We start from the raw sequence: 22,303 nt of genomic DNA on the forward strand, positions 1-22,303 counted from the left end.
CCGATATGATGGTATGGTTGCATACGCCCTTCCGGTTATCACAGGTGTTCCGAATACGTATAGGGAGGCCGTTTCAGGTTCTGACAGTTCTCAATGGAAGCAGGCTATGAATGAGGAGATGAGTTCTCTTCACAAGAATAAGACTTGGGAGCTGGTACCACTTCCCAAAGGGAATAAAGCAATAGGATGCAAATGGGTCTACGCCAACAAAGAGGACAGTTCGGTCAAGGGTGGTGTTAGACATAAGGCCAGATTGGTGGCAAAGGGTTATGCTCAGCGCGAAGGGATTGACTACAATGAGGTCTTCTCTCCAGTGGTGAAGCATGCATCGATTCGCATTCTATTATCTTTGGTTGCGCAGTACGACCTCGAGTTACAGCAACTCGATGTTAAGACTGCATTTTTGCATGGCGACTTGGACGAAGAGATCTATATGTCACAACCAGATGGTTTCAAGGTCTCTGGAAAGGAAAATTGGGCTTGCCGTCTTCGCAAGTCACTATATGGCCTAAAGCAGTCGCCACGACAATGGTACAAGAGATTTGATCAGTTTATGGCTACGCAGAGGTATACTCGCAGCAGTTTTGACCATTGTGTTTACTTTCGTAAACTTCGGGATGGTTCCTTTATCTATTTGCTCTTATATGTTGATGATATGCTAATTGCATCTAAGAGCAAGGTGGAGATTTCTCGGTTGAAGGCACAACTGAGTTCAGAATTCGAAATGAAAGACCTTGGAGAAGCAAAGAAGGTCATTTGGATGGAGATTCAGCGCAACAGGAAGCAGGGCACAGTTTGCTTATCGCAGACTCAGTATCTAAAGACTGTACTCCAACGGTTTGGCATAGATGGCAAAGCTAAACCCGTTAGTACACCGTTAGCCCCGCACTTTAAGCTCAGCGCTTCGATGTCACCTCGTACTGATGCGGAACGAAAACAGATGGCCCAAGTTCCGTATGCCAACGCTGTGGGATCCTTGATGTATGCAATGGTATGTACCAGACCCGATATTTCACACGCTGTCAGTATGGTTAGCAGATATATGCATGATCCAGGAAAGGGTCATTGGCAGGCCGTGAAATGGATTCTCAGATACATTCAGGGAACAGTTAATGTTGGCCTAAAATTTGGGAGAGATCAGAAATTTGGTGATCAGCTTGCAGTTGGTTATGTAGATTCAGATTACGCTGGTGATCTGGATAAGAGGCGGTCAACTACTGGTTATGTTTTCACTATGGCAGGAGGACCAGTTAGTTGGCGTTCGACTTTACAGTCCACGGTTGCACTATCTACTACGGAGGCTGAATATATGGCGGTGACTGAGGCCATAAAAGAAGCCATCTGGTTGCAGGGTTTGATTGGTGATTTGGGTGCCAAACAGGAGCACATCAATGTCTATTGCGATAGTCAGAGTGCCATTCATTTGGCAAAGAATCAGGTGCACCATACCAGGACAAAGCATATAGATGTCCGTTTTCACTTTGTTCGGGAAATTCTAGAAGAAGGGGACATATTGCTTGAAAAGATTGCCACTGCAGACAACCCAGCTGATATGTTGACAAAGGTTGTTACTGGGATCAAGTTCAATCATTGTTTGGACTTGATCAACATCTCTCCGGTTCAGAGCGCCTAAGGGCGCATTGGGGGCAGCATCGGATCTTGGAGAATTGTCGCCAAGGTGGAGATTGTTGACTTTTGAGGCCATGTTTTGGCTCCATCCTATACAAATGCAGATTTGCATTTACTCAGAAGATTTGGCGTGGGTTGCATTGAATGCAATTCATTCTCCCATGTGGGTGATTGAAGTCAAAGATTGGCAGCCTATGAAGATTTCTCAAGCCACGCTCAAATCAGGAAAAATCTCAGGCGTGGATTTGCATTGATCCTCGCATGGCCATGAACAGTGAAGTTTGCACAGCCTATAAAATTCGAGCTTTGCTCCATGTTTTTGTATCTCTCTTGAGTGAGAGACCAGAGAGTGGGAAATCAGAAACGTATCTGATTTTGTATCAGTTTGAGAGAGTGTGAGTTTGAGTGATTTGTAATCCTCCTCCTCCTAAATATAATCTGGCTGCCCCCCGTGGATGTACCCGATTTTGGGGAACCACGTAAATCTTTGTCTCTGTGTTTGTGTGTGTGTTTGTGTTCTGGTTTGATCCTTAGTTTCCGCAACAATTTTTATTTTTATTTTTTGATCGTCAATGGGGAATGTTTGATTCCCGCACTAAAAGCCGTGGTATATTTGTACAATCCTAGTTAATATTCTACAACTATAATGAATTATTTTTGTAAAAAAAAAAAAACTACAGTGAATTATTCCGACACAACTCCATTTTTTTTGGAAAAATAGAACGATGGATTAGAAACTTAATTAAGAGTTTACAAGTCAGGGGTATACAATTCCTATCAAATCCGCACAAAGTAGATTAGCAAAACAATTGAGAATACAAGGGCAGATATATAAATCCCCCACCGAATTTGGTGCGTCATTTGCCAATGCATCCGCACAACAATTTGTTTTGCGATAAGTATGCTTGATGGACACCACTTCAAATGCCTCCATTAGTGACCTACAATCAAGTAGAATGTGACCAAGTCTGTCTCGCAAAGTCAATTATTACTCCGTATCCGCAACTTCTGTGAAGACACCTGTTTATAATTAGTCGTGAACTATTAATGCGGCCCCTTTCATTTTGATCACCGTCCCTGGACTTTGAAAATTCCGTAACGAAAAGAAGTTTCTAGTAGTTCCTTAAAAAATCTGATGGATGATTATTGACTAATTCTACTAATAAATTGTAGTAGTAAAACTAAAACAGTTCTTGATTAAGCCGATGTGCACCAAATTTGTACTCCTCAAAACTGCAAGTGGGCTTCACCTTGGGGTCCAGACCAACAGTCGCACCCGATATAGGAATCATGACCGACATAAAACAGTACTACTAGGATGCCAAAATGCCCATGGTACCGACATACATTTTTTATTAGAAAATTGATTTACGTGCTTTATTTTTTATTTATAGTGAACCAATTTTAACGTGAAGTTACTAGTAATTTCATAAACAAAGTGGAGCACTATCAGTAAAAAGTGGAGCTCCAATATCAATTTTTTTTTTATAGCTTATATCATATATGCGGATCAGTTAAAGCACATTAGAATTAATTTTGAGGTCGTGTTAAAAAATAATAATTTTGAGGGCCAAATTGAAATTGGAGCAAAGCTTAGTATGCACGACCTCTAAGGAGTGGATAGCATGAGGTATATATATTGAGATAATAATCGTAGTACCATTCTTTTTTTAAAAAAAAAATACATACAATACACATAGTAGACCGTCAAATTTTAGAGTGCGATTATAAGAAACTAGAGTGCAAAAATCCTTTGTGGAGTATATGTTTTCATGCAAAATATTTTTAATTGGCACTCTACTTTTAATATGTTTATCTTAAATTTTATCTTGTAGTGCTTGACATAAACCCAAAATAAAATCTTCAAATCATGATAAAAAATGATTTTTATCATGAATAGAGTGCACATGGTGTAAAAGTTTAAGTGCATTTTATAAAGAAATACCTAGGCAAATCTACTGAGGTTCTATCACTAGTCAACACGTTTTTATTCTTAAATTAGGAACGTACTCTTTCTCTTTACTCATTACAATCACATAATAAAACACACGCAGTGTTGTTGATATTGTGTCTCTAGCATTAATATTGTTATGCATTGGGAATGAAAAAAATAATAGTACTTTATCTGTCCCAAAATATTTGTCCGGTCTGCAAAACGAGGACTAAAAAATAATGCATTTATTTCAAGAAAAAATTCAATTTTTTTTCATAAATTTAAAGAACTCATCAATATCTAGTAAATTGGTGTTGGAAAAAATTAGAAATTTTCTTGCAAAACTTGTATTATTTTTACGTCATCGTTTTACGGATCGTACAAACATCATGAGACAGAGGGAGTACTTACATGAAGATAGCTAAAATACAAAAGTCTAATTTTGAGTAGCTATTTAACGGATCAATCCGTATAGTAGTTAGAATTATAAAGCCAGAAATGAATAACTGCATAATGCGTATACGTGATAACTAGCCATCATTGAGGTGTGAACCCAAAAACCTGTAAAGCCCTTCCCAGTGCCTCTCTCTCTCTCTCTCTCTCTCTCTCTCTCTGGTTGGCCACAAAGAAGATACCTAATCCATGGCGTCATCCTCAACTGATTCCAAAACCTCATCCAACAGCATTGAACATACGAGGGTATGCAAATTCTTTGTAACAAAGCCTTCTTTTTTTCTTTTTCTTTTTCACATGTTTCCAAAAAAAAAAAGCCATCTTTCTTTTTCCAGTAAATTACAAGCCACTTTTCTGTTCACTTCTGAGAACAGGCATCTTTCTTTTCAATTTGAGAGGGAATGTGATGCTAACATGCAGCAATTGGACGCAAGGCCGGGCACAATGTGAATGCTTTCTAATCGCAGCATCAATGCTTTCTAATTGTACCATCACAAAATGTGAATGCTTTCTAATCGCAGGCCGCAGCATGTTAGAATCTCACGTTCCCTCACCAATTGAACTTCTATAGGAAAATCTAAATATTACCTGCTAGTAAACGGTAAGATTTGTTCTTCGGAGATTAATTGGGGTGCACTTATACTGGACTGAAGACCAAACACTTTGTGTTAAAAGAAAACAAAAAAACTAGTATGACATTACTTGGGAAATTGAACTTTTTAATGAAAACCTAACTTGAATGTCTGTAACGATTTGTAAAGGATATATTCTAACATTTTTTTCTGCCAATATTGTATACATTAGTGGGGTGTTAATAGGTTAGTGAGTTTCAAAGCTATTCATAGCCCTAAAATCTAAGCCCATTGGTATATTCTAACATTACAGGGCTGGTTTTGTGTTTTTAAAACCGGTTTCTTGTTATTAGTATTAAAATAAAAAAGTTTTTTTATTAGTAAAAAAAAAGTTATATAAATAAAAAAGTTGTCACATCATTAGTTATATTTGTGCTTTACGCGTGGTAAGTATTTTTCTTCTTTGTTTTGTGTGTTTTGTTCAACGCCTTTTTTGAATTTTTGTTAGATTTGTGTCCTATCTTTTAGATTCATCATCCGCCTCAATGAGAGGAGTTTAAGAAGTACAGTACAAAATTATGACGGAAAGCAAAAAAAGTTTACTAAAGACGAAAAAAGTATCAAATAGTTATTTGATTTTGTCTATAGTACTGTCTTATTACTTTGATTTTTTTTCAAAATCGATCCATATTTTTATAATTTTTCAATTAGTTTTTTCGAGACAAATGGTTAATCCCAAAAATTGTGACAAAAAGCAAAACAAAAGGTTACGAAAAGTAAAAAATATTGAAATAAGTTTCAGACTTATAAGCTTACAAGGACGGAGTCAAAATACGTGAAATTTCATGTTCAAAATCTCTCAGTGTGCAAATCCTAACTTTGTCCCTACGTACCTACAGGCTACAACAATATATAAGTTGCGTCGTACCTACTCCCTCCATCTGGATTTAATAGTCCCTCGTTCAATTCTAACCGGATAAAAATGAGTTATATCTTTAAATTGATAATGAAGTTTATATCCAACATGGATCTTGTTTGACAAATCTCAATTAGTTCTATAAGACAATGCTTTTAAAATTACATAAATTATTATAAATTACAATAAATAATTGATTGAAAAATGACACAAACTCGCAAAAAAGACTATTAAATCAGAACAGAGGGAGTACTAGTTATGATAGTGAATTAGTGATGTTCTAATTTTTTTTTTTGGTCAGACTTTAGAAATACTTTCAATGATATGTAGTGATGTTCTATTTCAGCACACCCTGATTAATAGTGTTTAAATTCTTTCCACCTTAGGTGGAAATTTTGGGGTTTCCACCACCCATTTCGGATCCCATCGTGTGATTTTTTCAATAATTTGAACCGTTCATCTTATAGGGCCCGCAAAGTAGTATGTTGACTCAAAAAATTATACTTATCGGATATCGATAGGTACATCAAAAATTAAATTTTAGTTTACGAAATAGACTGTCATGGATTGTTTAACTTTAAACTTATCTACCGTTGATTTTGTAAACCAAAATTCAATTTTTTATATACCTATTCATGTCTGATAAAACTGATTTTTTGCGAAAATATACTACTTTGCGAGTTCTACAGATTAACGATTCAGATTACTGAAAAAAATACACGATTGAGACTCACAATTGGTGGTGGTGAAAAACTTATTGTTTCTACCTAAAATGGATAGAATTTATACTCATTTAATAATACTAGTACTGTCTTTCAAGTTTGAAGCATGAGGCTTCCACGCAACTTGTTTAACGTTCCTCTCATGCGGAAGAAATGAGAACATTTTCAGTTCTGGTGGACACGGCCACGTAGTGTCTGTGCGCATATCTTAGCTGATCAAACGTATTTTGGACTGTTCAGATTTGTTTGAGTTTGAAGAGGTGTTTTAATGATTTTGTACTAAAAAAACTATCCAAACAAATTTGAGCCGTTCAAAATATGTTTGGACGGTCGAAATGTGCGCATGGACACCATGTAACCGTGCCCATAGGGCGCTAAAAAATTTCTCAAAAGAAATTGCTTCTACTTTTCCAGGTGTGTAAAGATCCGACCGACCCACTTCTTTATTTCTCTTGATTGATGTACTGTTGTTTCTCTTTATTTCTCTTGATTGATGTATCTCCTTTCTAATAAATAATGCTTCAAAACAACAAGTAGGGCCGACTTATGGGCCCAATCCAACGGTTGGATTCCCATCATGATTCGATGAGAATCCGATGATCAACGCCAAGAATTAGTTCGGTTGGTTGGTGAATTTGCTTACTACATATATGAAAAATGTTTGATTCTTGGTGTTAAAAAGCAAAGATTTTATTTATTTACTTATTTTGGACTCATTGTGCTTGGTGTGAATGACTTACTTTTGAGTTTTGATCAGATTGAGACGGGTAGTCAAAATACGTGTAAACTGACACAGATACCGACCGTGGACGAAAAAAAGAGAAAAGGAAATTTCAGGGTTCCAGATAACTTTGCGTATGTATGTCCAGTATTAACAAAAACTCTAAAACACAAATATACTCACATGGTTTAAAATTTTAACAGCATTTATAACAAAACAGATTTTTTTGAAGAGATATAACGAAACAAATTGACAAATTAAATCATTTCTTGGTGCAATTCATTACCCATTTAAAAGATTATCAATTGTTTCATTATAGTCTCCTTATTTCAACCTGTTTGTATATATTTATTTTTATCTATAATGTATAAAATTTGTTTTTATCTACCCCTTGTTCTCTATTTTCAAAGCTACTTTTAATGATTTATAACGGTTAGTATGTGTAACTAACATGTCTAGCTATTAACGAGGACAGCTCCTGTCCAATTTTTTTGGTTCAATTTTGGATTGTTGCGGACCCATAATAATAATCGGAATCTTTCACTTTGTAGAACTCGTCGAGTTTGTCATACACGTAAAAACTTAGGTTGATCACATCGATAAGTACATGATTGAAATAGATTTGTACAAGAAAAATGGAATAAAAAAATAGTTCCAAACTTAAATTTTCCATTCTTTTCCTTGTAAAAATATGTTCCAATCATGTACTTATCGATGTTCGATCAAGCTAATTTTTTACATGAATGATAAACTTGACGAGCTCTTCAAAGTGAATGATTTCGATAATTTTTGTGGGTCAAATTTTGAATCGTTGTGGGCTCAACAACGACCCAAAACTGGACCAATAAAACTGGATAGGAGCTATCCACCTCTATTTACACAACCATTTGCACAACCATTTATAAAACATCCATTTGTGGCATTCTCTGGTTAGTGAGTAAATGCCCAATTCTTTCGTTTAGCTAAATTCATTTACAAATGATAGAATGCCACGTAAACACGTTGTATAAATAGTTGTGTTTAGAGCATCCGCAATGGTAATAATCAAAATCAATAATTATAATGTGCCACGTCAGCATTTGATTATCCATTTAGTTCATAATTAAACTTAATAATCTCTACCTCCACATTGGTTATTTTTTCATCCCTAACAAAAAAAAAAACCCCCACAATACATAATGCACGTTTATCTAATAGCAAACGAGTTCCAATCACGCACCCGACCACATCAAATTATTCGCCTTGATGAGACGATTCTAATGTGGGTTGTTTTTTAGTTATTGAGTTATTGAGTTTGGTTATTGAGTTTTGGTTATTTGTAAAAGTTGTTAAGTTTGGTTATGGAATGAGTGAAATTTGATTATTTGCTAAAAGACTTGTAACTTTGCTTATTACAATGTGGGGTATTTTATGAGCATTATTGTTAAATTTACTTATTCACACCCATTTTCTTAGTACAATGAGGAGAGAGAGAGAGAGAGAGAGAGAGAGAGAGAGAGAGAGAGAGAGAGAGAGAGAGAGAGAGAGAGAGAGACTTGCCCTTCCTTTATGTAAGGGTATCCACAATGCTATAATCAAAAATTGATAACCAAAAGTTGCCACATCAGCTTTTGATTATTCATTTAAGAGATTGTTAAGATTAGCAATGTAGATGTCTACAATGACATAATTAAAATTAGATAACCAAAACTTCTTACATCATATTTTCAAATTACAAAAAATTAAAAACTGTGAATAGTACAGTAGAAAATAGTTTTGAAACTAATAAAAACTATTTATTAGAAATAGAAAATAGTTTTTGAAACTTTTTTTTTGGAAAAGAATTATATTTAAAAAACTGTTTTCTAAAAACAAAACAATATTTTAGTAAAATATTTTTGTTTGGAAAATATTGTTCGAAAAGAAAGAGAGAGGAAAAGGGAAGAGAGATAAAATATTTTTGTACAATGATTGGTGTATTTGATTGAGAATATGTAGGGTTTATTAAATTTGGTTATTGTCAAAAGGTTGCTAGTTTTGGTTATCCAAAGCCCAAAATTTGATTATTTCTAAGGAGGTTGTTAAATTTGATTATAACATTGTGAGCCATATTTTGCATCAATGTTGCTAACTTTAAAAACATTTTACGTTTGATTATAGCATTATGGATACTTTAAATCTACATGCTTGTTTCTTTCACTTTTCAAATAGAACAATTATTTTGGGACATCAAAAAATACGGAATGGTGGACAAGCAATACACGAAGGAAGGAGTAGATATATACTCTGTGTAGCCGGTGCATAACTGACGTCATGCGTATACGTACGAGTTCTCTTATGCGCAAGGAAGATTTGTAGGAAATCACGCAAGAAAAAATGCGTTTGGGCTCATTCTGGATCCCACAAAAATCTAAAAAAATATTCATAAATTTTTGAATATTATTTTATGTAGCCTTATAAAAAATTAGCTCCAATAGATCGGTAAGTATTACTTTTTGATTCGTAGGGGTGAACTGAGTAGTTTCACCTTACGAATCCAAAAATAATACCTACCGATGTTCGCTGGATCTGATTTTTTACAGGGTCTTATAAAATAATATTCAAAAATTTATGAATATTTTTCTAGATTTTTGTAAGATCCGGAATGGGCCTAAACGCGTTTTTCCTTGCGTGATTCCCTGCAAATCTTCCTTATGGCTACGTTTGAAACCTAAGGAAAGGAACTGAAAAGAAAGGAAAATAAAAGAGAAGGAAAATGAGAGAAAAATAAGAGGAAAAGTTTACTATTTACTACACTTGAAATTTTTATTTTCTTCGTTCTTTCTCTTCAAATCAAACAATGGAAAAGAACATTTTTTAATTTTCCTTTCTTTTCTTTTCCTTCCATAGGTTCCAAACATAGCCTACCATTAGAATTTCACGTATACATCGCACAGGTGTGAAGTGTGAACACAAAGCAGCGAGCAGCCCCATACAATTTCTTTTCTTTCATTATTATTATTCGATCGAATACAGTAGTGCTACTTTCCCCTCTCTATTTATACCACTCTTGCCATTTTCCTCCACAATATTCCTCCAACTATTGATCCCCCCCACACTAACAACGTCCCCTCATATTCTCTGTGCGCGCGCGTGTGTTTAGCCACAAAGAAGATACATCATCTATGGCTTCATCCGCTACTGATTCCAAAACCCCGTCAAACGGCATTCAATACGAGGGTATGCGATTTCTTTACAATCCCAACTTTTTTTTTTCTTGGGTAATTAAACAAACCCACTTTTCAGTTTTCCAAATCCGCAAAATATATGGTGTAGTGATCATTAATACTGAAATCAGTGGCATGTGTACGTGTTAAATTTATATACTGCAGGAGTGGATGGTACCGACCAGAACGTCCTGAAAAAACATGTGGCGTTCTTCGATCGGAACAAAGACGGGGTTATTTATCCTTGGGAAACTTTTCAAGGTTCTATCCTATTTCTCCCCTCTGATCTTGTTTATGGAGTACGGTTTTGTTCAAGTTTCCTTTATATAGGAGTATTTTAAGAAAAATCCAATCAATTTTAGTGTGTTTTGTTATTGATCAGGTTTTCGTGCAATCGGCTGTGGTTTGTTATTGTCCTCCTTCGCTGCCATTTTCATCAATGTGGGTCTCAGTCGCAAAACTCGCCCTGTAATTTCCTCTCTCTCTCTCTCTCTCTCTCTCTCTCTCTCTCTCTCTCTCTCTCTCTCTCTCTCTCTCTGTGTGTGTGTGTGTGTGGATGTATATACATGTCCTGACTCCTGATTTCTGTAATTGTTATGGCCTAATTTCATTGTTTGTGATTTGATTCAGGGTTTAAGTAGTAAGTTTAAGTTATAGCAATAAACAAGATTTTGGCATTAACAAAATTAAGTTATAATAATGCCAATATTGTTTCTATTACTCGTGTCCTGCTTTTTGTACTCCATTGTCATGGCCTAATTGCATGCTTGTGATTTGATTCCGTGTTTAAATTAAGGGCGTGTTTCCCCTAAAAAAGTTTGTACGTAGGTTAAGAAATTTAGACAAGTTGTTTTCGTTAATGAACTTTTAATTGATGTATATGAAGATAATGACATATCTCATAATCTGAGTTTTGTGGGTTTTAGCCCCGTTTAGTCCGTTTCTAAGTTATACCAAACAAAAGTGCTAGATATAAAGAAAATGTAACCGGAAATTACCTCTAAGAGATTTATGACGGTTAGTAGATTTTTATTAGCGGTAAGAAACCATGTTTTAGTTGATATCCGAATATATTTTCTTTGTACCTTAGCATTCCTATATGCCAATAACAAATTTTTTGGCGTTAACAAGTTTTGGTCAAAATTCAAAGACAGAAATCGGTTATTTGGTAGAAGATATATGCATTCTTTATTCATAAGTCTGGGTTTTGCTTGTTTCCTTGATTATTCTTCTTGGGATTAGATTACATTTCTTTATTTTTCTTTCGGGAAAATCACGGCCCAAGACGCGTTTTGATAATTAATACTCGTCAAGGACATGCTGAGAACATTTGTTAATACTGAAAATGTCCTTGACGGGTATTAATTATCAAAACACGTCCTTAGCCGTCATTTTTCCTTTTTTTTTTCTCTGTGATTTCCTTTATCGGTCTTGCTATTGTCAGCCTACTGGGTTGACGATAAACACACTAGAAGATAAGGAAAACACGCATTTCTTTGTATTTTTTATATCCTTTAATATATATTTACACACTCACCATTGTCAGCCTATTAGGCGGAATTTAGAATTTTCCTTCCTTTATTTGCGGTGGGGGGTTTGTTAAATCATTAACAATACCGGAGCTGAAAAGTAGTAGGCCCGGGACATTAATAAAGTAGTAGTAGTAAATTAAATGCGTGACTTGTGTCTATTGCAATTGGAATCTTTTGTTCTTTTCCGTAACGTTTTGGCATAACCAGAACACTATAACAGTAACGACATAGGCATCTTCATTTTTTGCGAAAATGCCCAAAAGCTTTTTTTATTTTTATTTTTTTTCGATTTTTGGTGTGTTTCCGTAGGTCACATTTTTTAAAATACTTGTGTAAAAGTCTAATTCTTTAGTTTTTTTGATTTCTCTCGTTGATGAATCACTGATACATAAAAATTTGGCGCAAAACTATTTTTTTAAACTAACAAACGCAACTATTTTGCTGCTTCTTTTACGTTTGGAATCTTTAGATTTTCTTATATTGCTTGTGAATGAAATGAGTGATCACATAATGTTATATTGGGATCTCTCCCTCTAATAGTTTAAGCTTTTGGGTTATGTATAAAGTTTTCACATTTGGTATCAGAGCAGAGCTCATTCCACCCTACATTTTAAAAATTCACAATTCACACCGGACAAACCACAAAAAAGGTTGATTATAGATCCAAAAGAGGCTACATGTGACAAACTCCAAACGCGGCTGCAATGAAACTTTTTGGCAGTAGCGGACTGCGTAGCGGTAGCAGTATAGGTGTAACGAGAAGCGGTGTAGCGGTCGTGACTGTTTTAAAATTATTTTTGGTGCTAGAGCACTTGAATCTGATACAAAGCGATACATAGTGGAATCCGCTGATATGGGTGTGAATTTTGGGTAGCACCGATATAGCGGGGATAGCAGTACCGAAGGTTCAAAAAATCGCTACGAAGTGGACGGTTTTTAAATTCATGGGTTGCACATGAAGGGGGTGTTAAGAAAATGTAGTACTACATTTCTGGAAGTGTAATGAGTGATCAATTAATATAATGTTGGGACGGCTCTGCTCACTGACAATTGGCTTTGAGTTGGGTCTAAAATTTCCGTAAGATTATAGCTTCACGTTGTAGTTAAGTGATTTGGCCCACCATTAGCCATGCTTTGTGGACGGGAAAATTCTCCTAGTTTACCCTTGCTTGTCGGGATTCATGAATTGTGGTGTCTCTGTCATCCACCAATTTCCCTGTCCTTGTGGAGAAGAGAGACCGGGTCCAATAAACTAGATCTTTGGCACCTGTGGCTTGGTGGGCTGGGGAGGTGGGGCACTTTTTGGTTGATAGAATCTTGACCAAATTAAACCAATAATGCAGTTAGGTTAAACCAATAATGCAGTTTTGAGAATAAATTTTATGTAAATACTCCCTCTGTTCTAATTTGATACTCCACCTTTCCTTTTTTGAGTGTTCCAAAATGAAAATCCCATTTAGCAAGTCAACACAAAAAAGGATCCAACTTTTCCTTTTTACCCTTCTTCAAAAAGGACAAAAATGTGTGTGTGAGCGATAGAAAGAAAGTTGGTTTCAATTTTGAATTCTTGAACCAACTCTTGAAATGCCAGCCAACTTTGCCGCCCAAAACATCTCGGGATTTGTTACTTATTTATGCGGAAACAACTGGTTTCCATTTAAAGTGTACAAAAGCAATTCTAAAATTGAAATTGAAAAGTTAAAAATATGTGCATGTAATAATTACACTCTCTTAAAAAGTTGGAATCCCGGAGCAGAACTCACAAATTAGAACGGAGGGAGTACTTCTTATGATAGGAGTATAGCTATTGAAGTCCGATTTACTGAACTTTAAGATGATGACTTACTCGTTGAGCCTCTATAGCGAACCGGAGATGTGACCCACGGGAACACACCACACCGGCCCGTTTGCCTTGTCATTAATTTTAGGTTGAGGAATTAGTCGAATTGCGTGTAAGCTGGTTCGGACTTGCAGTTATCAAAAAAGAGGACAATCCTCTGAGAATATTTTACGTATATGTTACTTATATTTACACTGATGGTGGATATTTGGAACGAAGAAAAGAGAATTATAAATGGGGTAAAAGAGTAAAGCTCGCCACCCAAGTTAGGAAAGATCACCACCATGGCACCATTATTCTCCTACGTTATGCACCACTGAATAGGAGTACAAATTGAACCCGATTATTAATCGCTAGAAAAAATGAAAATGTATGGGAGTTTGTAAGGAACTACTGTAATTGTGCGGTTCACAAAATGTGACATGACGTATACCCGATAGTACATAGAATGAGGCAGTCATGGACCGAGGGTGAAGATATGAAAACTCATCGTTGACTAGTATCGAAGTTCGCGTATATATTTGCATGCCTTTTTGTTTCGTAAACAAATTAGTTTGAATGCGTCGTTTTCGCTTATTTGCAAATAAAAATTTTTCCCCCTTCAAAGAGATTATAAACTCAAGTGTTTATTGACCCCACTAGAGGTTATTTCTGGAGGCTGACTCTTTGGATAAACAGCTTTATCTAGAATGACCAGAATACTTAGGGGTGCAGGGTAAATCAGTCTAGATGCATCAATCTATTTATAGAAATAGATCAGGATACTTAGAGGAAAGTAAAAGTTAATCAACACACTCCGTATGGTTTTTGTATTTGGGTGCAGGGTAAATCCATTTCTCTATCCTTTCCAATTGAGGTCAACAACATCCACAAATCCAAGCATGGGAGTGACTCTGGTGTCTATGACTCAGAAGGAAGGTACACCTGTTTCCTCTCTCTCTCTCTCTCTCTCTCTCTCTCTCTCTGAATATGTACATAAGTCCAGTCAAACAGGGGACTAATCAAAATATTCTTGCTTGGAATGGGCTTCTCTGCTTCTGTTATGCCATTCGCAGTAAGCCAACAAGAACAAGTTCTGCAGAATAATAAGCAAGAGTTAGACTCTTAACTATGTGATGAAACTTGGTTTGGGAAATGGAATGCTCAACAATTTCTTAGTTAATTTTGATGGGGGATAATTTTGCTAGCGGAGTACATAACTATTGGGTTAAGTGCAGCAGCAGTAGGGGTGCACTTAAGTGCCAAGAGAAAGAAGGCCAAGAGTTTAACTCCTCTTTCAAAGTGCTAATCTAATGATTCTGGCAATACTAACTTTCACAGATTAAGAAAATAAAAATAGAAAACTATTGGGCGAAGTGTTGCTCTGATGATGATTTGCTTTTGGTTTTGCAGTGTTCACAACCTTTTGTTTCTTGATATACATAAGATTTAGAAACTTGAGTCTCTAAACACACATTCATGTTTGGAATTTGTTTGGTCTCTGCATGCACCATGGTTTCCCTATGGCCTTATCTGTGTTCATATTTGAACGGAAGGAAGTTTTCTCCGTGTCCACTCTCAATATCCAATCAACTGCTAAAATGACAGAACACGAAACCTTGCTGTTGCAAACCTAATCATAAGTCGGGAAATCTCAAAACTATATTTGATTGATTTTGTTCTGCCAGATCTCTTTTAGACTAACTCGAGGGAGCTAATGTGTAGTTAGAATACTCTCTCCCCAGTTTGTGCTATGGCTGAATTCAGACTATAATCCTGTAGTTGATGTTTGTTTCCCATCTTTTTTTAGGTTTGTTCCTTCGAAGTTCGAGGAGATTTTCAACAAGCACGCACATACAAATGCAAATGCCTTAACATCGGAGGAACTACAATCAATGCTAAAGGCAAACAGGGTCCCAAAGGACTTTGGAGGATGGTTCGGTCTTTTTTCACATAAGCAAAACCATACCCTAATTTCATTTGAATTTTCCTTACAAATAAATAACAAAATGATTTCAAAATTTGTGGTTGTCAGGCTTGCAAGCTTTGTCGAGTGGAAGATCTTGTATATTCTTTGCAAGGACAAGAAGGGCTTGTTGCAGAAAGATACAGTACGAGCCGTATATGATGGAAGCCTGTTTGAACAAATGGCAAAGGAGAAGGCTTCGTCCGGGAAACAAGCGTAAATAAAACCTAACCTTACAATATGTGACTTCTTTCTTTCAGAAATATTATGCACACATATAAAGTGTAATATGTATGTATCTTCCAATATCTGTATATCACAAGCAGTAAAAAGTTATAGTGGGATGTTTTTTTTCTTTTCATTGCAGTGTTGCTTCAGTGTAAGATAGGCAAAATTGCATGGATATCTTCATAACGTTGGGGGCGTGGTTGTTGTTGGATGGTCTTGATTGTAGAACACCTAGTAGAAATAGGTTTGCAGTGTGCAACAATAGTTGAAGCATTTGTTGATTGTTTGAATGAAATTCGTGTGGACTTGATTTACGAGTGTACTAAAATAATTTCCAGTGACGATAAACATCTCTACGAGATCTAGAATACATATGTACAAGTAGGTTTGTAGTGTGTAACATTAATGGTTGAAGCATTTGTTGATTGTTTAAATGAAATTCATACGGCTTGATTTGTGACTGTACTAAATAATTTTCAATTGACGATAAGCATCTCAAGGACATCTAAAAAATGCAATTGTATGGATCAGATTATGAAATTGAGGCCGATATATGAACGCAAGGGGTGAGCTATACAGCCATATCCTTTATTTATTTGCTTATTGTGGTGGGCTATAGTAACCAAAGGAGCATAGTCTACAAATAAGTGGGTGATAGAGCTAAACTGTAACATCCCACATCAGGTTTGAATTGGAAATGGAATTGGTATTTAAAAAGTCGCGATGAGCTACTGTATAACCTGAGATTAATCTTTTGAGCCACGTATGTAAGGTTAGTAGGTTAGTTGCCATGGGTCGTCACATAAACACTAAGTCCCATTGCCAAGATCATGTCCGTTCACTTTGCAGGTTCGTCTTTTTATTCATTGTAGCGAAAATTTGATTGAATTTCATATCATTAAGTATTTGATCAATCATTCAATTCTTCTTTTATGATTGGAGACTAAAATCCTAATCATTATGAATTGGAAATGGAATTGGTATTTAATAAGTCGCGATGAGTTACTATATAACCTGAGATTAACTTTTTGAGCCACGTAGTTAGGCTAAGGGTTAGCAGGTTAGTTGCCACGGTTTGTTACATAAACACTAAGTCCCACTGCCAAGATCATGTCCATTCACTTTGCAGGTTCGACTTTTTACTCATCGTAGCGAAAATTCAACTACATTTCATATCATTAAGTATTTGATTTTGATCAATCATTCAATTCTTCTCGTATGATTGTAGACTAAAATCCTAAAGCAAAATAGGTGTTATTTGATCAAATAATTAGTTACACGGAACTGATCTGATATGACGATATAATCGAAGAACAAAATTAAACTGACGACCCACATCTCTCTAGTCTCTCTACATTAAAATTCCACTACATTTTCTCCAAACGACGTACCTCAGCAACATTGTTACTAGTCTTCTTTCGATGTTTTCTCTTGTCTAAAAATGAATCTTTTCTTTGGTAATCAAATTAGTGATTAGCGTTAGGCACACAAGTTTCTTTGGGGTTTTGCTTCTGTCAATTCAAATTACTATTGTGGGATTTTTGAGTCTCCAACTCAAGAGCATGACTGTAAGAGGTACAAACCGCCATCGATGAGAACAACTGCCACAACTGTTGGTTCTATGGCCATTGCAAAGCTACGATTTTTGGTTTAGGTCGAAGCCCCTAGTTGTTGTTGACTTAATTGAAAGTCGAGTACATCCGAAAAGATTGTAGTAATAAAAAAAGGTGACTTAATTGTAAGTTGAAATTTGCCCGTTCCATAGAATTGCACAACGGTGACCGAAGGAGAGAGACATGTTAACATTGTGATCCGCCAAGAAATTCAATGGTTTATGGTGAAAATTTCTTAAACTCGAGGCTTAATTTGATAGTTGTTTCAAACTATAGGATTTAAAATAGAAATTTTCTCATTCTATTGTTGACTTTCAAAAACATCATATTGTCGCAATTAAATAACGAGAGCACATCAAAAACATCACGCTGTGATATTGCCACTATTAAATAACGAGAGCATATTATTCAAACGAAGAAAACTTATTCAAGGCTCCGCACAATTTCGGTCGTTCATTTCGACAATTAATTGTTGAAATTTGCTCTTCAATTTTGACCGATAACAATTAATAATTTTTATCGATCAAATTATTTTTCAATCCAGACCGTTCAAAATAACATTTATCGTAAATTTTATTTACGGATTGCTCTGTATGAAAGTTTTCCTATATTCAAATACCTATAAAGAATTGATAATTCGAATTTATTAGACCTTCCCCTCTCTCAATTTGTAACCCTTTCTCTCTCTCCGTTTTTGCCGCAAAGAAGATACAGCCATGGCTGCATCTTCAACTGATTCCAAACCCACATCAAACAGCATTCAATACGAGGGTATATATGCAAATTCTTTACAAACCCAACTCTCTTTAAGTGCATATATACACACACAATTTCCAATTCAAAAAATATGTATCTAATGTACATGTTTATGAACTGCAGGAGAGGATGGTAACGAGGAGAACGGTCTGAAGAAACACGTCTCTTTCTTCGATCGGAACAAAGACGGAGTTATCTATCCTTGGGAAACTTATCAAGGTTCATTCATTCCTATTTAATTTCTCCCCTCTTCATCTTGTTAGAACAAGGTCACCCATTGCAGTAAAAATGACTTTATCGAAGTTGTTTCATAGTTTGTTACATTGCAAAAAGTCAGATGTTGGTGGTTGGTTTGGTACCCTTGCCCTGGTTGCTTCGGCTGCCACTTTCGTAGGCCGGATTCCAGCCGCGGGTTGCTACTTCTGGGAGTGGCCAGATCGGCTTAACGGTGACGCTGGGTTTTTTCCGGTGGTTTGTACGGCGGTGGTTGCCGTTGTGGTTAGGGTTTTGGGGGTTGGCTTGGGTGAGCCGGTCCAGGGTTAGGCCGGCATTTGGGTGTTTGAGTTTTATTTGGGTGTTGGGTTGGGCTCTAGTGTTTCTATTTTTTTGGACCCATGTAGACCATTGGATGGTTGGGTCTTTGCCCTTTAGATGTGCATTCCAACTTTTTGTTAGATTCTCTTTTCCGGTTTTCAATAAAATTTCATCTTTTGCCGATAAAAAAAAGGTCAGAAAATAGTAGTATTGGTGCACCAATTTAGTTCCGCACAATTTCAAATTCAGACCATTTTTTTGATTGCCTTGAATGATGTGGGAGATTTGACAAAATCAAAGGTAGTTTTACCATTTTTGACTTCCAAAAATAACAACTGGTTGACCTAAATTTTGCCAAAAAAATTGGAAAAATTGTGGCTCTGGCAGCTTCGTGGATGGACTTGCAGTTGTACAATTTTGTTCAAGATTCTTTTTATTTGAAGGCCGTCGGCGTCAAGTCAAGTTTTTGTATTAATCTACTTGCTTGTCCTTGATGATCAGGTTTTCGTGCAATTGGCTGTGGTATTTTCTTTTCCACCTTCGCTGCCATTTTCATCAATGTGGGTCTTAGTCGCAAAACTCGCCCTGTAATTTCCTCCATCTCTCTCTCTCTCTCTCCGTGTGTTTGTATGTTCGTGCATACATTATGTTTTCTTTATTATAATCTTGAAGTGTTTGGTTGTTCTTCTATGGCTCCCAAACATTTCCATAGAGTAAGAGTATATAGTTACTCTCCATGGAGATTTATCTTTGAGGTTGAAGATATAGATATAGAGAGGAGTGGTAGAATACGTGACTCTCGGTACATGAAAATGTCCATAAAAGAATAAAAGAATCTGGACCGTTCGTTTTCTTTCATGGACATTCTCATGTACAGAGACTCATGTATCCTAACATTTTTGAAAGATATAAGTCATTAATCCATCATTTCCTATTTAAATAATGTCCAGCAATCCATCTAAAACCCACATCATTTCAACAAGTCTTCTTTTGAGCCCACACCCAGAAGAGGAGATTCTTTTAAGTATAAGAAGCCTGAAAAATTATCCAATTTTCTAATAAAACATCAAAGTCATATATGGCAGATTTCATGAAAAGTAGCAAATGGCTAATGTACACGCGAAATCCTGAAAGTTATGATTACCTTATAAAACAGAAGAGATGGAGTGAGATATTGTGTTGTCGCAATTATTTTTGAGAAAAATACAAGTATGAGGTAATAGTTTTGATAATGATACGCTTTGGGACGTAAAAATCATGTCAAACTAGGGTGTTCATGTAAGTAAGTTATAGATTATAACAAAAACAAATTAATACCGGTTTTGAGATTCTTGGGGCCCTAGAATATTTTAATTTATAAACCATTATATCTTTTAATTTATAATATTTTCATAATTTAGAAAATACTATAGAATAATAAAACTAATTGAGATCTATTAAACAAGACCTTATTGCATATTTTTTGATGTTCCTATTGAAAGATATAAACATTCGAAAATGACATAGACTCCCAAAAGGGACTAACAAACACGGATGTAGTAGTATATCATAAGGATTACATATATAAAACATAAAGTACATATCTTTATGTTACTTCACATTTATCTGACTTGCATTGAAACTTGGTATTAAAGGTATCCGCCCAAGAATTTTGGCAAGATATCAATAAAACATTAAGTATCCACTTTTTGTTAAATAACTTATATTATATTGATTCAGCTATGTACGTACAGCTAACCCCAAGAACATCAATGGGAAAAGATGCAGGATTCAAAAGGTGCTTTTTTTATGGTGTGAGAGTTGCAAGAATTTGGGACACTTCGTTGGTTGTGTTCTACTAATTTGTTTGATTCCCTGGCTAGCTGTGTCCTGTTCTTTTGGATTCCTTGGTGCTGGATAGATCCCATGCATGCGAACCTAGTGATGTGAATTCCCTCTAAATTAGGAGGAATTAGAGTAAATTAATATGTTATGTATGCTTTTTGTTTGGTGCAGGGTAAATTCCCTTCTCTACTCTTCCCAATTGAGATCAATAATATCCATAAAGCCAAGCATGGGAGTGACACCGGTGTCTCTGACGGAGAAGGAAGGTACATGTGTTCCCCCGCCCCCTCTCTCTCTCTCTCTCTCCACTACACATGTACACAAGCTAATTCATGTAAAGTGAAGTCCCACATCGCTTGGGTACCAAAGTAATACTAGGAAGTATATAAGAGCGAGGACATTGCAATGGTTAGCTTTTGGGTTGAGTACTTCCACTAAAGACCCGTGTGACATTCAAAGACACACACAAATACACACTTGAGGGACTAGACGTGGGGCCACAGTTATATGCGAGTTTGCAGGCATGCAAAGTGTGTGGCTAACCAGATCAAGTTCTATAGAACTAGCTATTAGATGACTAACTACGCGATGGAACTTGATACATGAAAAACGGAATGCTCAACAATTTCTCATTAAATTTTGATGGGGACATAATTTTGCTACTGGAGTTGAAAACTCTTAGGCTGAGCTAATTGTTTAGGAAACTTTTTTGATTTTGTTTTGTTGTATCAGATCTTTTTCATACTATATACTAACTCGATTGTGCTTATGTGTATTTAGAATTCTCTCTTCCTGGTTTGTGCCATGGCTGAATTTGGGCTTCTAATCCTGTAGTTGATCTTTGTTTCTCAAAATCTTTTTAGGTTTGTCAACTCAAAGTTCGAGGAGATTTTTAACAAGCACGCGCGAATGAATACAAATGCCTTAACATCAGGCGAACTAAACGCAATGCTGCTGGCAAACAGGGCTCCAAAGAACTTTGGAGGATGGTTCGCACTTTTTTCATACATATACTTGCGAATATTGCACATTAATTATGGTTGAATTTACCTAAATAAATAACCAGAGCTGATGAAAATATGTGATCTCTTTAGGCTTGGAAGCTACGTAGAGTGGAAGATCTTACACAGCCTTTGCAAGGACAAGAATGGTTTGCTGCATAAAGATACAATCCGAGCTGTTTACGATGGAAGCTTGTTCGAACAAATGGCAAAGGAGAAGGCTTCATCTGGGAAATATGAGTAAATATATTCACTCGAAAAATGCAAAATTGCTCGGCTAATTGATAACGTTGGGGTGTGATGGTTGATGGTCTTGATTGTAAACCTCTATATACATGTTGGTTATGATGGGAGACCGTCTGTTAGAACGATATCTGGTTAGTTGCTCTTCCGCTATAACATCGCGTCACCTTTAACATTGTTTGTCTTGAGAAGTACTTCTTTGTTAAGAAGTTATCAATAAGTCTACAACCACACCTTTAACACACACAAACACAAAAGCACCAACATAAATGGGTGAGATCACACATGCACACTGGTGGTACAGTGTGCAAGTCACCTTATTTATTTGAGTGTTTGTGCATTTAGATGTGTATGTTGGAAATGATTCTAGACTTTTTGTAAAGTTATCGGGTGCTCTTGCATCACCAAAAGCCCCATTGCCCCATCAACATTTGGCTCTTACGGCCTGTTTGGCAGAGGGTATGTTTTGTGGAGGGGATAAAGATGTGGATATTGTTGAACGAAGTATTATTTTAGAAAGGGAATTTAAAAGTTAGTATTTGGTTGTTTTGTTTTTGTTAGAAGGATATATGAGCCGGTGGATAATGTACAATTGTGTGAGTTTCCTATTTTAGCCTTGGTTGTTAAAGAACTTTTATTTCAATAAAAACCAACTC

The 22,303-nt window shown here is 36.0% G+C and overlaps 2 protein-coding genes across 4 annotated transcripts in view; both read left to right on the plus strand.

Annotated features, from left to right (window-relative positions):
• LOC131301842 (probable peroxygenase 4) overlaps nucleotides 1–16,115 on the plus strand; it is a 60,318-nt gene extending 44,203 nt beyond the window's left edge. Inside the window, exons 2-8 of one of the 3 annotated variants that reach the window (XM_058328314.1) lie at nucleotides 10,032–10,144; nucleotides 10,297–10,392; nucleotides 10,514–10,599; nucleotides 14,327–14,421; nucleotides 15,293–15,418; nucleotides 15,518–15,664; nucleotides 15,816–16,115. In XM_058328314.1, coding sequence (XP_058184297.1) covers nucleotides 10,090–10,144; nucleotides 10,297–10,392; nucleotides 10,514–10,599; nucleotides 14,327–14,421; nucleotides 15,293–15,418; nucleotides 15,518–15,664; nucleotides 15,816–15,831 — 621 coding nt within the window. In that variant the 5' untranslated portion in view covers nucleotides 10,032–10,089 and the 3' untranslated portion in view covers nucleotides 15,832–16,115. The other 2 variants (XM_058328313.1, XM_058328312.1) reach the window with 2 other exon arrangements.
• Nucleotides 16,116–17,801: 1,686 nt separating this feature from the next.
• LOC131301845 (probable peroxygenase 4) lies at nucleotides 17,802–21,820 on the plus strand. Its single transcript, XM_058328317.1, has 6 exons — nucleotides 17,802–18,060; nucleotides 18,169–18,264; nucleotides 19,081–19,166; nucleotides 20,575–20,669; nucleotides 21,267–21,392; nucleotides 21,498–21,820. Exons 1-6 carry the CDS (start codon nucleotides 18,006–18,008, stop codon nucleotides 21,646–21,648), a joined length of 609 nt encoding a protein of 202 aa, XP_058184300.1. The 5' UTR covers nucleotides 17,802–18,005; the 3' UTR covers nucleotides 21,649–21,820.
• The last annotated feature ends 483 nt before the right edge of the window (nucleotides 21,821–22,303 follow it).

This window comes from Rhododendron vialii, chromosome 9a, assembly GCF_030253575.1.
Source record: "Rhododendron vialii isolate Sample 1 chromosome 9a, ASM3025357v1".
Lineage (NCBI taxonomy): Eukaryota > Viridiplantae > Streptophyta > Magnoliopsida > Ericales > Ericaceae > Rhododendron > Rhododendron vialii.

What these genes read in the sequence shown, in the direction of transcription:
- LOC131301845 (XM_058328317.1), top strand. Translation starts at nt 18,006, where the DNA reads ATGGCTGCATCTTCAACTGATTCCAAACCCACATCAAACAGCATTCAA. An exon ending in TTAGTCGCAAAACTCGCCCT is followed by an intron (nt 19,167 to 20,574) that starts GTAATTTCCTCC and finishes TGTTTGGTGCAG; the next exon opens with GGTAAATTCCCTTCTCTACT. An exon ending in GTCTCTGACGGAGAAGGAAG is followed by an intron (nt 20,670 to 21,266) that starts GTACATGTGTTC and finishes AAATCTTTTTAG; the next exon opens with GTTTGTCAACTCAAAGTTCG.